The 13,989-nt window shown below is 59.6% G+C and overlaps 1 protein-coding gene across 1 annotated transcript in view; it reads left to right on the top strand.

The window, feature by feature from the left end:
* The window catches only part of ABTB2 (ankyrin repeat and BTB domain containing 2), a 173,020-nt gene extending 163,198 nt beyond the window's left edge, over nucleotides 1-9,822 (top strand). Inside the window, exons 11-17 of the mRNA XM_019801154.2 lie at nucleotides 651-829; nucleotides 992-1,097; nucleotides 1,283-1,385; nucleotides 1,908-1,998; nucleotides 6,077-6,145; nucleotides 6,732-6,845; nucleotides 8,133-9,822. Coding sequence (XP_019656713.2) covers nucleotides 651-829; nucleotides 992-1,097; nucleotides 1,283-1,385; nucleotides 1,908-1,998; nucleotides 6,077-6,145; nucleotides 6,732-6,845; nucleotides 8,133-8,330 — 860 coding nt within the window. The 3' untranslated portion in view covers nucleotides 8,331-9,822. The remainder of the gene's footprint in view (nucleotides 1-650; nucleotides 830-991; nucleotides 1,098-1,282; nucleotides 1,386-1,907; nucleotides 1,999-6,076; nucleotides 6,146-6,731; nucleotides 6,846-8,132) is intronic.
* Nucleotides 9,823-13,989: the final 4,167 nt, after the last annotated feature.

Genomic DNA, 13,989 nt, shown 5'->3' with positions numbered 1-13,989 from the left:
CCATCTACAGTCAGAACACCGAGGATGCTCATGCCACCTACGTCATTGTGTCTCTGGGGAATGCCATCCATCCTTTTTTTAAATCCAGAGTGAGGCTGGGGGGTAAGAAGCCATCTCTGTAATTACCAAGAAAATTACTAGCTTTTGTCATGACCTCCACAAAGTAGTTTTAAGTTAGTTTATGGCCCCACTGACACACTCCAGGGAGCTGGTACCCAGTAATTAGATGCCACTGGATGCCAGTACCCGGAGTGCTGTGGAAGCCCTCGGAGGGAGGTCGGGTGGCTTCTAGACAGGCGTGGGCCCAGCGTCCGGCACGTTTCCGAGGCCTCCAAGTGCCCCTGGCCAGCCCTCGTAATTGATAGGTCTTCCCAGTAAGTGGTTCCGGGGCCCCACAAACAGTGGGGCTGGTGTGGCCCCAGGCCAAGCCATCCAGGTGCCCTGCCCTTGGGCCAGAGCCGTTCCTCTGCCTTCTCTGATGGGCACCCGAAGTCCCCTCTGACCTCTCGGCCGGCCTGGCGGGGTCCACGGAAGCTGTCCTTCCCTGGCCTCGGAGTCCCACAGCGCGAGGCAACGGGGCAGGAGCCCGCCCGCAGCTGGGGTCTGTGCGGCGAGCTGGCAGAGGTGACGGCCGGCCGGCCTTCCCGCAGGCGTCCCCTGGAAGCTGCACGTGTGGATCGAGTCTCTGAGGACCTCCTTCTCCCAGTCGCGGTACTCGGTGGTGCAGAGCCTCCTGCGGGACTTCGGCTCCATCAAGGAGGAGGAGTACAATGAGGAGCTGGTGACCGAGGGCTTGCAGCTCCTGTTCGACATCCTCAAGACCAGCAAGGTGAGTGACGCGGAGCAGGTCCCCAGCCGGAGCAGCCCCTGGCACCCACCCCGCGCCTGGACTCCCGCGGCCCGGCTCCGGGGGGCTGGAGCCCGGCCAGGAGGGCAGTCCGCGCGGGAGGACCAGGCGGCCTCACGGGCCTCGCTGTGCTCCGCCCCGCAGAACGATGCCGTCACGCAGCAGCTGGCCGCCATCTTCACGCACTGCTACGGCAGCAGCCCGGTGCCCAGCATTCCCGAGATCCAGAGGACCCTGCCCGCCAGGCTAGGTGCCCGCCCGCCCGCGGCCTCGCCGGCTTCTCTCCCGCGCCTTGGTCTCCCGCTCCCCGCTCCCCGCGCGGCGGCCCTGCCTCAGTGTCTCCGCTCTTCCCCTCGGTGCCCCCCAGCCTCTCGGAATGCTTCCCTGGCACCAGGGGGGCCCTCGGTCACGTCCCTTCTCTCCCCTCGGGCACAGATCCTCACTTTCTGAACAACAAGGAGATGTCCGACGTGACCTTCCTAGTGGAAGGAAAGCTGTTTTATGCACACAAGGTCCTGCTGGTGACGGCATCTAACAGGTAGGCGCCTCGGGGAACAAGCCCCGACCCCGGACAGGTGGGAGCGGCTTCATGTAGACGAAGGTGACCACGTTCTGGAGACGAGCCTCAGCCCCACGGAGATGGGTCACGTGGCCGTGGAGCCCCCGCCGCCCCACAGGGGGCACGGGGCAGAGTGGACAGAGGGACAGTAGGGGTGGCACTCAGAGTTCTCCAGGAGGAGCTCTGTGGTGGTATTCTTCCCAGTCGAGGTATTGCTTTCGATTAATAGAAAATGTTCTGGAATGAAGAGTCACTTTTTGGGTCACAGGCATCACAGTCATTCATGGGAGGGCAGTGGGGACAGATGGGGGCCCAGCCTGGCTGTCAGCCCAGGATGATGTAAGCTGCCATTTGCGGAGAATTATTTTGGGAGCGCTGCAGTAATTGTACAAATGCCCCATCTCCCGGTGACTGGTCAGGTGATGGATGGTGCCATTGCTGCCCGGTGATGAGGTCAAAGTCATGTGCAAGACCCGCCTTGTTTCACCCCCTTTGCTCCAGGTTCAAGACGCTGATGACCAATAAATCAGAACAAGACAGCGACGGTGGCAAAACCATCGAGATCAGCGACATGAAGTACCACATTTTCCAGGTGGGTGGGCCTCTGCGCTGCGCATTTCCGTCTGGGCCGGGAGGCAGCTGGTTGCTGGCCATAATCTTGCACTCTACCCCCATGGCCTTCTGTGTTCGCTGAATCCGTGGTCCGGTTGGAGCACGCGCGTCTGTCCCAGCCACAGTAGCCATTGCAGCGTGGGCTTACAGTTCAGAGCCTCGCGCACGAGTCCTGAGCTCTGACCACTGGGTGAGGGGCCTGGGCAGATGGACAGACGCACATGTCAGACCCCGCACCTGCCACACATGCGTTAGGAGCCCTCATTCCTCAGGCTGGGCTCCCTGCAGCACAGACCTGTGTGTCAGCCCCCTGCCCCTCACCCCTCGTCTATCAACAAGCCCCCAGGCGGGTGGCATGCACGCACTCTGAGGCGCGTGGTGTGGGCTGCACCAGTCCTCCCAAGCATCAGACCCCAGCCAGGCAGGCCAGGCAGAAAAAGCCAGCTGAGTCCATCCTGGTTGTGGAAGACCAAGGTCAGGTCTTTCAGTCCCTCAGCTTTGGAGAACATCAGAGGTTGCGTGATGGAAACTCCACAGGCTGGCCGCCAGTCGTGGCCAGAGAGTCTGGAGGGAGGAGACTGGCTGGGATCTCAGCCGAGCCCCAGCTGAGAGCTCCTTTCTGGGAAGTGGCGACTCCAGGTCTCCAAGCTGTGTGGTGGGCCCTGGGCTACAGGGACAACCCCCAGGAGCTGGGACTGAGGCCAGGGGGCAGCCAGTGTGGGCTCCAGGGCTTGGCCCTGCACAGGACAGCTTTGTGGCCTAGTGGAACAGATCTGCCTCATGGAAGCACAGGGAGCCCTCATCTAAAATGGCCTAGTTCCCCCTCATGCTGTCTTCACCCACTGATTATTTAGCATTTCGTCATCTCTGGACACCATGGGGACAGCAGGGCAGGGCCTTGCCCTCCAGGAGACAGAACTGCGAGAGTGTGAGAGGTGGGGCGGGGGGAGCACTGGGAGCTCAGGAGAGGGGCATCTAACCCACAGCCATGGCAGCTGTCAAGGACTGGGGCAGCTAGCCAGCCAGCCAGGGAACGGTGTGCTCAAAACTCCAGAAGCAGAGACTACAACATGCTCCAGAAACGCCCTCTGGTCTAGTCTGGTTAGGGGTTCTGAAGACGCTGCCCTGAGGAGCCATTGCATGGTTTGACCTTTAACCTACAGAGGAAGCTTACTGAAAGGTCATCAGTGGTTAGCTGGTGTTAGCCAGGCGTGGTTCCAAGTGCTTTGCCCATGTTTGTCAGGTAAGCTCCAGGGCACGGCACGGTCCTTGGAGGGGCAGGTGTGTAATGTAATTCCCTCTTGGTAGATGAGTCAGAGGCACAGAGAAGTTGAGTAACTTGCCTCAGGTCACACAGCTGGGAAGTGATAGAGCCGGGATTCAAACCTAGGCTGCGTGGAATGGTCAAGTTCACATTTACAAAGCCCACTCAGTGGGTGAGGAAGGGCCCAGAAGGGCCATGACTCCAGCCAGGGGCCCAGGTAGGAGGCTGTAGAGAAGTCCAGTTGTGTGCTGGAGGTGAGCAGGTGGTGGCAGTGGGATGGGGGGAGAGTGGACTGGACCTGGGGACTGACGGGGAGGAAGTGAGGCCCGGGGTCTGGCACAGGCAGCAGAGCGGGGTCTGTCTCTGCTTCCCTCTTTTCCACCCCTTGATCCAACTCACTGGGAAGCGGGCAGCTCTAGAAACTTGTTTGGCTAAGAAGCCCAATGTCTAGGTGAGTTGGAACATGAGGTGGGGCCACGAGCAGACACAGGACGGCAGTGCAGGAGCGGCAGGCAGCAGGGCCAGGTCGAGAGCTGGGGTGAGGGTCCGTGTGTGGCCCCGGCTGACCGCCGCCACCGAGCTGCCCAGCAAGACTGTGCTTGCTCACCGGGAGGGTGCCCGTGCCAGAGCAACCTCAGCAGCCCTGGGACAGCCTCTCGGGGCTGCGGGGAGGGCCCACGGGAACATCAGCTCCAGCACCCCCGGCACGCACGAGCCTGGGAAATGTGGGCACATCTGTCATGGGGGAGCGCCGTTTCTGCTGGCGCCTCCAGATGCTGTCGGTGCCGGGCTCAGCCCGAGCCCCTCGACCCCAGGCTGGGGCTTCCTGACAAAGCCTGAAAGCGTGCGAGCAGCCCCTGAGTATCTCCCCGGCTTTCCCAGCACTGGGAGAGGGAGAGAGAGGGAAGGAGGTCATCAGTCACTTCATTTGTTTTCTAGAGGAGGAAACAGGCCCAAGGAGATCCGAGCTATGCCATCCAAGAGAAAGCTAACGCAAGCCACATACGTAATTTAACATCTCATATTAGCCACATAAAACAAAAAGAAATGGGTAAAATTTATTTCGATGATATATTTAACCCTTTATAGCCCAAATATTAGTCAATATAAAAATTAATGACATATGCCTTTTTTTTCATACTAAGTTTTCAAATCCAGTGGGTATCCGACACAGCACGTCTCAGTCCAGACCAGTCTTATTTCAGATGCTCAAAAGCTACCCCTGACCAGCGGCTGTGGCATTCGTCCAGGTCTAGACGCTTGCCGAGGTCACTGCCATCTAAACCCAGGCCTTTGAGGAGCAGCCCTGCTGGTCTTATCTGGCTTGACCTCGGTCCTGTCCGTGCAGTGTCCGTGGCCTTCCTGCATGCGGGTTCCTGGGTTCGTGTTCAGCCCAGAAGCAAACCGTGCTGTCCCTCTGCTGCTGATCGTGCCCGGGCCTTTCCCAGAGCAGCCTATCCAGAGCCGTGGGCAGCCTGCCGGGAGGCAGAGGACCCCTGTCCTGCCTGGGGGCCGCCGGGCAAGCCAAAACCCAGCTCCCTCCGCAGGGTTCCCCGGGAGCGGTTGTGGTCGGACTTCCCTGGACTACTGTGCATTCAAGTGCCCTCAGGGAGCTCCACGGGCCACAGCTGGCTGTGCCTGGTCAAAACCAGCTCCCGAAAGGCTGAGGCTGGGAAGGGGAGTGGCAGGTTGCTGCTGACACCCCTGCGTCCCCTCTTGCCGAGGGGCTGCCCTCAGCCACCGATGTTGGGAACTCCTGCCCACCCGCCCACCCCACTCCCAGCCCTGGCTCACCCATGGCTGCCCTACGGTGCGGTCCTGAACAGCTCCGAGCCCCCCGGCGGGGGGCGGGGGGGTGGTTGCAGAAGAACCCAGGCCTGGGGCCCGCCGAGGCACATGCCTCCTGCAGCAGGGGCTGCACCAGGCCCGTGGGCGCCCCGCCTCTGTGTGTGTGTCAGGGCCGGACAGTCTGGCCAGGCCATCTCCCCATTCCCATTCCCCCAGGGTTGGGCTCCTTTCCCCAGACCCTCTGGTGCCTCTTCCAGCCCGGGGCCCTGCCGCTAACAGAGCCCAACTGTGCCGGCTGGGGCCATGTTTACTTACACACTTGCCAGCTCCTTGCTGGGGCTGTTTCTTCAGCCAGCCAGTGCGAATCGCTTTCCTGTTTCCAAAGGGGAACTTCGCAGAGTTCGCCACTTAGACCCCAACAAAACTAAATGTCGTTCCCCCACTCCTGGGCCACCTCATTTGATATCCCAGGCCTTCTGTTCCCGGAAGCCCCAGGCAGGTCTGGGCCAGGCAGCAAGGTGACCTCTGGAGCAGATCCCCACCCCCAGCTCTGTGCTTGTCGTCCAAGGGAACAAATCCAGGGCGGCGACAGGGTCTGGCTCTCACCGCCACCTTGGATCCCAGCACATACAGGAAAGTTGGAAGCAGCTTCTGAGGGCAGCCCCCCCATCCTGGGCCCAGATTTAGAATGTAGGTGAGAGAGATACGCAACGTGCCGCCTGGGGGTCTAGTGTAGGAATCAGGAGACCCGAGTGACTTGAGCCATGCTGCCTCCCGGCCCCCCCCCCGGGCCTCAGTTTCCCATCTGTGAATAGTACCTTCCCTCTGGGCTCATGGGTCGGTCCTGAGGATCGGAGTGGAGCCACCCCGTGGAAGGAGGCAGAATCTCGGGGCTGACAGGGCACGGCCCAGTGCGGGGCGGAGAGCGGCGCGCTGCGGGAGCCCGGGAAGGACCCGGGCGCGGCGGGTCTGCTTGGTGCTCACACGGGGCCTGTTCCCGCCGCAGATGGTGATGCAGTACTTGTACTATGGAGGCACGGAAGCCATGCACGTCCCCGCCGCCGACGTCCTGGAGGTGAGGGCCCGGCGCTGGGGGTGGAGCAGCAGCCGTGGGCTCCCAGGGACAGGGCGTCTGGAGAGCTGAAAGGGGAGGTGGCCTCCTGCAGGACCTCCTGATTCCCTGCTGGTCCTTTCTCTTCCTGTGACAGGAAGGGCCATTTGCCCACCCGCCTCCTGGCCCAGGGGTGGGGGAGGAAGGGCTCCAGTGAAGGGAAAATGGCCCGGGAGGACCAAAGGCAGCCTCCCACTCACCTCCTTACTGCTTAGAAAACTGACCCCCTGCTGGTCAGGTCCCTGGCTAGAAGGTCGGGAGACAAAGAGTGCAGTTCACGGTTGAAACCCTTCTGAGGTCAGGAATCCCATCCAGTGTCTGTCCCCCATCCTGTGTCTGTCCCCCATCCTGTGCCTTCCAAAGTGTCCCAGCAAGTCCCTAAGCGGCCTAGAACAGAAAGAAATCAGTCCTCGGATTTGACATGCGGAGGCGGGCAGGGCCCGAGGATTAGGAGAAACCAGGGCCCACTGCACGGAGTTTTCTGTTCCCCGATGCCTGGGCCACAGGCCTGACTGCCCACATCCAAGGCCACGTTTGCCTCCCCTACCAGCTGCTGTCAGCTGCCAGCCTGTTCCAGCTGGATGCCCTGCAGAGACACTGCGAGATCCTCTGCTCTCAGACCCTCAGCGTGGAGAGTGCCGTAAACACCTACAAGTACGCCAAGGTGAGCGCCATGGCTGCCTCCTGCCTCCGGCGGGCTCAGCTCCACCCGGGCCTCGGGCCTCGGCTGCCTTGCTGTGCTGGGGCCGCGCCAAAAGGCTGTGGAAGGAGTGGAGGGGGGTGTGATGCCGTCTGCAGCCCAGGGTCCCCACTGTTCAGCAGGGCAGCCTGCAGCTCGGGAGGTGAGCTTCCCAGGCTGGGGGGCCTGGGCCAAAGGGCTGAGCTTCTCCGAGTCAGATCACTTCCTTAGGTTCTTACTTGACATTTTCCCCAAGCTGTCCTTCATCTTACCCCGCAGCACACAGCACGGCCATCTGCTCAGGCTCAGAACTTGGGAGTTACATATATTGTAATTTGCCCCATCTAGGCCAGCTCCCTCCCTGTGAACACATCGGCAGTCTGTCCACTTTATTCCATGTCCACTGTGCCCACCCTGCCCTGAGCCACCCACCGTCACCTCTCCGGACCACGACATTGGCTCAGCCTCCCCCTGCATGGCTTGTCACCCTGCCGTCTCCAGGCTCTTTGACAAGCGTTAAGACCATGTCTCTCTCTCCTCTACTTAAAGCCTCCCTCCCACGAAGCTTCCTCTGCTTGCAGGCTGAATAACACACTGGCTGGCCCCCTAGGACCCCTCCCACGGCTCCCTTCACCTGGCCCCCTGGCTTTCTTAGCTCACGCCTCCCCCACGGCCTTCCCCCAGGAAAGCAACTTCCTAAGCTCCTCCCAGGCCCCCGACTCCCCTGGCCTCTCCCGTGAAGCACCTGCTACTCCCCTCACACCACTATCGCCATCTGCTGTGACCTCACTTGGTTCTCCGGCTTCTCTGTCTCCCCCAAAGCAGAACATCAGCTCTAAGAGCACATGGCCGATACCTGGCCCCCAGAACTTGGTGCCCAGTGCCTAGCCCAGAGTGGACACTTGATAGTGGTTGAGTCAGAGTCATTACCAAGCACGTACCGGGTGAAGTGCTCAGGCCCCGGGCTTAGGCTGGGCTCCCCACCCCTGGCCTTGGTAAGGGGGGCTTCCGACCCAACAAGGACGTCTGCCATTCCGTAATGGCAGCAGTGCAAAGCAGGCAAAGTAAATGATGGGCCCAAGGACAGTGATGTTCCTGGTGGCACAGCTGGGATTTCAACCCAGATGAGTCCCGTCTGGAGGAGAGAATTATGGAAGGAATCCAGATAAGGGGAAGGCCCTTGGCCCCTGGGCAAGATTTGGGGGTGGGGGGGTGCCGTTTCTGGTGGGGCCATGTGAAGGCCTTGGCTCTCACACTCCCCCGCCCCCACAGATCCACAATGCCCCTGAACTGGCCCTGTTCTGCGAAGGCTTCTTCCTCAAGCACATGAAGGCCCTGCTCGAGCAGGACTCCTTCCGGCAGCTCATCTACAGCCGCAACAGCAAGGTGCAGGGCCTGGACACGCTGCAGGACCTGCAGAGCACGCTGGCCGAGCGCGTGCACTCGGTGTACATCACCTCCCGGGTCTGAGCGCGGTGGGGGCGCAGCGGGGCGGCACGCCCGGGGGGCGGTGTGAAGGGCTGGGAGCAAGTACACACCTCAGGCCTGTGCATGGTCAGAGCCCCGCTGCAGGCGCAGGGTAGGGGCACTGGTTGGAGGCCTTCCTGGAGCCAGGCTCATGGGACTCAGTTTCCCTCTCTTGCTGCAGACATCCTCTCTGGTGTGGCTCTGTCCTCTGGCAGGTAGATGTGCTCTGAGCCCTCCTGTCACTGGGCAGCCCCACCTTCAACCCCTCTGCCCCAGGGCGGTTTGCTTGACGAGTGATGGGCAGACAAGGCCAAAAGGTGGCTCTTCCCCCCACCCCCTCCCCACCGACCCCCATACTGTTTGCACCTTGAGGGCCACCTGTACTCACCCTTGTGTGCCCCTTCTCCCCTCCTGGAGGTCTACAGCTGATCCTGATTCACCCCTGTTTGAAACAGCTTCTGACCGAGCCTTTCAGGCTCTGACCGCCCACAACCCCCAGGCCTCCCCAAGCTCAGACTGTCCCAGCCGGAGCCTCGGGGCTATGGGCATCCTGATGAAGACAGAGAACACACACTCTGGGCTCCAGGCCGCTTCACACAGAAGCCGGTATTTTTCCTCAAGGTCACATCCGAAAGGCTGCCCAAATCCCTGAACTTCTTCCTCAAGGCTGTGCCTTTGCGATGTGAGCCTCCAGGGGGCCTGAAGATCCCTGCCCAGAGGGTCACTTGGAGTCCTATTTTCTTTGGTGTCTAGGCCTACAGAGGCCCTCCTTTGGGGGAGCACACCCCTGCCCTGTGAGTGCGAGAAGGCAGTTCCCCCAGCTGATGCCCACAGACTTCCAGGCTGAGCCAAGGGCAGCACGGGTGTGGACAGGGTACCGGGACAAGTCTGCTGGCCTCAGCTTTTCTTGCTGCTGCTTTTAGAGGCCAATCCTGAAACCCCAAGCCTAGAGTCAGGCTGCCTCCGGGGGCTCAGGAAGCAGACCCCTCCCTGTACCGCTGGCTAAGTCTCTCAAGTGCAAGTCCTTTCACTTGGACTAGAGAGCAGAGCACTTCTCGTGGGAACTGCGAGTCTGGGCGTGGAAAGGATGGGGTTCGTCTCCCGCCTGCCACAGGCCCGCTGGAGCTCCAGGCTCTCCCAGGGGGAGCCAAGCACCAGGTCGGACGCCTGTCGTATTTATGGACCAGACACTGGGGGAGCGATCTGGACAGGCTGCTCTGGGTGTCGCCTTCTTCGGGCTGTCTGGCTGCCCCTTAGAAACTATTTATTCACCACGAGCCCTGGGTACTTCAGGAGGGGTCACTGGTTACCTTGAAAAGCCCCCGGGGGCTTGCAATCTTGGAAAATATTTTTGACTAGCTGCTTCAGCTGGATGTACAAAAGAATAGGCATTATTTTATTGCTGTAATATTGTATGATAGTGTAACTATGCATTAATGTCACTTATTGTAAATGTACCATGGTTTTATTAACAATAAACACTTGTTAACAATGACCTTGGCCTTGTCACTCCTGCTGGACGGTTGCTCAGAGCTGGGGAACAGAACCCAGGGATAATTTCCTAGTTACTCAGGCCTCCAGCCCCAAGGAGTTAGGACACACACACACCACACACACACACACCACACACCACACACACACACACCACACACACACACACACACACACACACACACGCCCGCCAGCCGTAAGATGGCTGTCAGGGGCTTTTTTGATCTTCCCTGAGCCCAGGACCCTCACGTGGGAACTACCGTTGGGGTTGTCTTAACGGTGTCTGCAAACCGTTGTGCAGTCGGCACCTGTGTGGCCCGGCGAGGTGGAGGCAGGGCCGTCTCCCCCTGACGAGGGGCACCTGTCCCTCAGTGGCTGCTGCCTCCAAGCCCAGCTGAGCCCAAGCTGGTCTGTGCCACCTGGGAATGGAGAGAGGACAGTGAGCGGGCGACTTGGGTCCAAGGGTCTTCTGGGACTGGTTGTATTTGTTCTAGGTACGAAGTCCAACAGAAATAAAGGTTTTTTTTTTTTTTAAAGATTTTATTTATTTATTCGACAGAGATAGAGACAGCCAGCGAGAGAGGGAACACAAGCAGGGGGAGTGGGAGAGGAAGAAGCAGGCTCATAGTGGAGGAGCCTGATGTGGGGCTCGATCCCACAACGCCGGGATCACGCCCTGAGCCGAAGGCAGACGCTTAACCGCTGTGCCACCCAGGCGCCCCAGAAATAAAGGTTTTTTAAATGTTTGCTACCTGAGGCAGGAAGAAAAATTCCTACGGTCACTAGAAACAGTGGCCCAAGTGGCTGCGGTTCAGTAACTGGTAGGCCAGAACTCAGAAGTTGGGGGACAACGTGAAGACCTCAGGGGGTCAGATGGGGCCAGTCCAGGAAAGGCCTGATGCCTAGCTTTGCGGAGCGGGGCCCAGGCCAGGCAGCGTGAGGCCTGGCCTGGGTGGGGATGGGACCCTGCGTGGACCCATGGCACCCTCTGGGGGCCACAGGCAGGAGGTGCACCCCCTGGTACCATCCTGCTGGGCAGAGGCCCCTGGGAGGTGGGGGGGGGGCGCTGTCCCTGCCCAGCACTTGCCATCTGCAGTGGCAACCTTCAGGGGGCAGTGGCTACCCTCCCCACAAGTCTCTCCCCCCTCCTTGTGCCCCCTGTAGGACATGCCTCATCCTAGTACCTAGAGAGCTCAGCCGTCTTCTCTTTTGGGGGGCAGCCTAAAGGGGAGGGAGGGATGGGACCCCTTTGAGCCTATGTGTAGCAGAATATACCAAGAAAGCATTTCAATAATAGGGGGCACCTGGGTGGCTAGGTCGGTTAAGTGTCCCACTCTTGATCTCAGCTCAGGTCTTGAACTTAAGGTCGTGAGTTCAGGGCCATGTTTCTGGGCATGGAGCCTACTTAAAAAAATAATTAGAAAAAAATCAGATTCTTTCAAGGGGACTAGGAGAACTAGAAGTGGAGGTGGTCACCTGACCTTACCTCTGGTGGCTGGGCCTCCTCAGGGCCACTGCTCCAGAGCACGGGGGGCCATTTCTCCTCCAGCTGCCACCTCAGGCTACTAGCAGCCAAAGGCAGGCTAGAGAAGAGGAAGGCGAACTTGCCCTTTGCAGGAGTCCCAGGGAAACAAGAGGCTGAAAGCAAGTTCTAGACAGAGGGATTTCGGTCTCCTGCAGCGGCCCTGCAGGCAATGACAAGCAGGCGCTTAGCGGCTGGATCCTGGGCCTTGTCCCCAAAGGAAACCCTCTCCAGACCTGCGGGTCCCCTGCCTTCCCAATCCTCCTTCCCCTTTCCTTTGCTCTCTGCTGGTTACCCCGTGCCAGCCAGACGCCAGGACCATGGAAATTTTCTCCTCCACTGAACACCTACAGCTCCGCACGAGGGCCTTGGGCCTTCCATTTGCTGCCACCCCAACCCTCTGCAAAATCCACACGATGATGATGACGGTCCCCCTTCAACCAGATGCCCACAGACCGGACATCCCCTCCCCCTCCCCGCCTCCCAGGCTGAGGCCTGACCCGCCCACTGAGGCGGAGGGACCAGGGAGGCAGGCCTGCAAGCTGGTGGCTTCGGTAATGGCCCTCACGTAACGGGTCGACGTTTTTCCAAGGTGGCGGTCACTTATTTCCTCCCCTCCCCCAGCCTCCACAACCCATCTCCTGGTCACTCCGGAGTCTTCTGGGGCCAGATGAGCAGTGGACTCACGGAAGCAGGTGGGGCAGGAGCCCCAACCCGGCTGGGGGAGGGGGATGGAGCCCATTTAGGCATCTTCTTTGTTCAGGCTTCTTGAGCCCCTTCCCATCCCGGTGACAGCATTCGTAACCAGCCTTTCTGAATTCATTTCGCCAGTGACATTTCCTGAGACAGCTGAGCTTTACAGATGTCACTCTGTCTGCGGGCCAGATGGCGATGTCTGGGGGGGGGCTGTGCTTTTTCAGGTCCAGAGGAGAACCCAAGAGCACAACCCGAAAGTGCAGAGACCTGTTTAGGAACATTCGATTTGCCCATAAAAGGGCCGGGACTGTAGGTCGCAGGCAGATGCTCACTTTCTCTTTGCACACGGAGGGAAGGCGGCTCAGACAGGCGAAGAACCACCTTGCTGGAAGCCGGGCAGCCCGACAGCTCTAACCGCCAATGCCTCTCCTTGCTGCCCACGTGGGGCTCTTGAGCTCAGGCTGTGGCTTTAGAACAACACCGGTCTTGCTAAGTCTTAGCGCTTGTGTCACCAAGCAGCTCCCCTGGTTATGCAGACACGGACCACGCGGCACAGAGACTTCTGGAGCACTTGCCGCACACCAGACATGGTGGTCCGCTCCTCGTACTCGGCTCCACTCCTCACAACGGCCCAGGAGGTGGCAGCGATCATTGCCACCTGCATCTCGCAGATGTCGACCTGGACAGCACGTGCAGGTGAGCGGTGTGCCCAAGGTCACAGTGAGACTCGGGGCAGAGCGGGGTTGAAGCCAGGAGGTCTGGCTTCAGGGCACCTCTCCCTGCCTCCCGGAACAGAGCACAAGCCAGGCTTTGGGGCTGGAGAGGCCACGCAAGGCCTTGGCCCTCCTACCCATGGGATGACATGGCTGGACAGTCTTAAGAAAGCCCCCAGCTCTGACCATTTGGGATTCTGACTTTGCTTTTAAGCCTCTCTCCCAAGAAAATCCTTTTTGAAAGACAGGCTCAGGCACTCACCTGAAAAAAGCAGAGGAAAAATGAGTCTCATTGCCCGTCTCAGCAAACCTTCCTACAGACCTAACAGGGGGTCTGCGGGCAGAAACCAGCAGATCCAGGAGACGAAAGGCCCCGAGTCCTGTGTAGACAAGGTGTAGGGGTCCCTAATCCAGGCAGGGTCTGCTCGCCTTGTTGTGCGTGTGAGTCCGGGGCAGCGTGCATTTACTCTTCTTTGGTCCAGAAGCTCCGCTTCCTTCCCCGCCATGTGTTAGACTTCGAGGAACCCGGATTACACATCCCGGCAGAGGAAAGGGTCTTTGGACTCATGGAAGACCAGTCCTTTTAAAGTCTATGAAAAACCAAAGCAGATCAGTAACCAAGGCCTCCGTGTGAATTTTCCAGATAAAAAGAAGAGCCAGCATGGAAGCTGAAGACGGATGCAGCCAGGGAGCTGTGCAGGGCTGCCCTCAGCTCCCACGCAGGGCACAGGAAACAGCAGATCCGAACAAGAGCGCAACTGAGCTGACTTCCACCTTGAGCGGTGCTCGTACTCGGGGATAGGGAGAAGGCACAATCCCACAGAAACTGGCAGAAGGCCCTTCAGGGTCACGGCTTAACACAGTACTGGATTTGGAACCACAAAGTGATGCCATTAAACACACATACCAAAGTATGTGTGAAGCCACCACATAATTTCTCTCCCCAACAGAAGGAAGGAACCAAACGGCCTGACAGGAGCCCGGTGGGGGGGTTGGGGGGGAACACAGCTGGCCAGCTTCCAGGTACCACAGCCTGTCCCTCCAAAGGCCCACAGTGGGCACGGTTGGTGCCAGCCTCTTCTCCCACAGACTTCTGGGCTGATAAGCCCCGGCCACTGCCTCTCCTTGGCCTTGGCCCCAACACTTCCAGAGTCTACCTGGCAGCCAAGATCCACCAGAAGAAACAGGGCAAGGGGCAACTTCCACTGTGTGGACTCAACGAGCACCCAGACGCAGCTGG

Source organism: Ailuropoda melanoleuca, chromosome 16, assembly GCF_002007445.2.
Source record: "Ailuropoda melanoleuca isolate Jingjing chromosome 16, ASM200744v2, whole genome shotgun sequence".
NCBI lineage: Eukaryota > Metazoa > Chordata > Mammalia > Carnivora > Ursidae > Ailuropoda > Ailuropoda melanoleuca.
The sequence above is the reverse complement of the archived record's forward strand: the minus strand, read 5'-3'. Positions and strand labels throughout refer to the sequence as shown.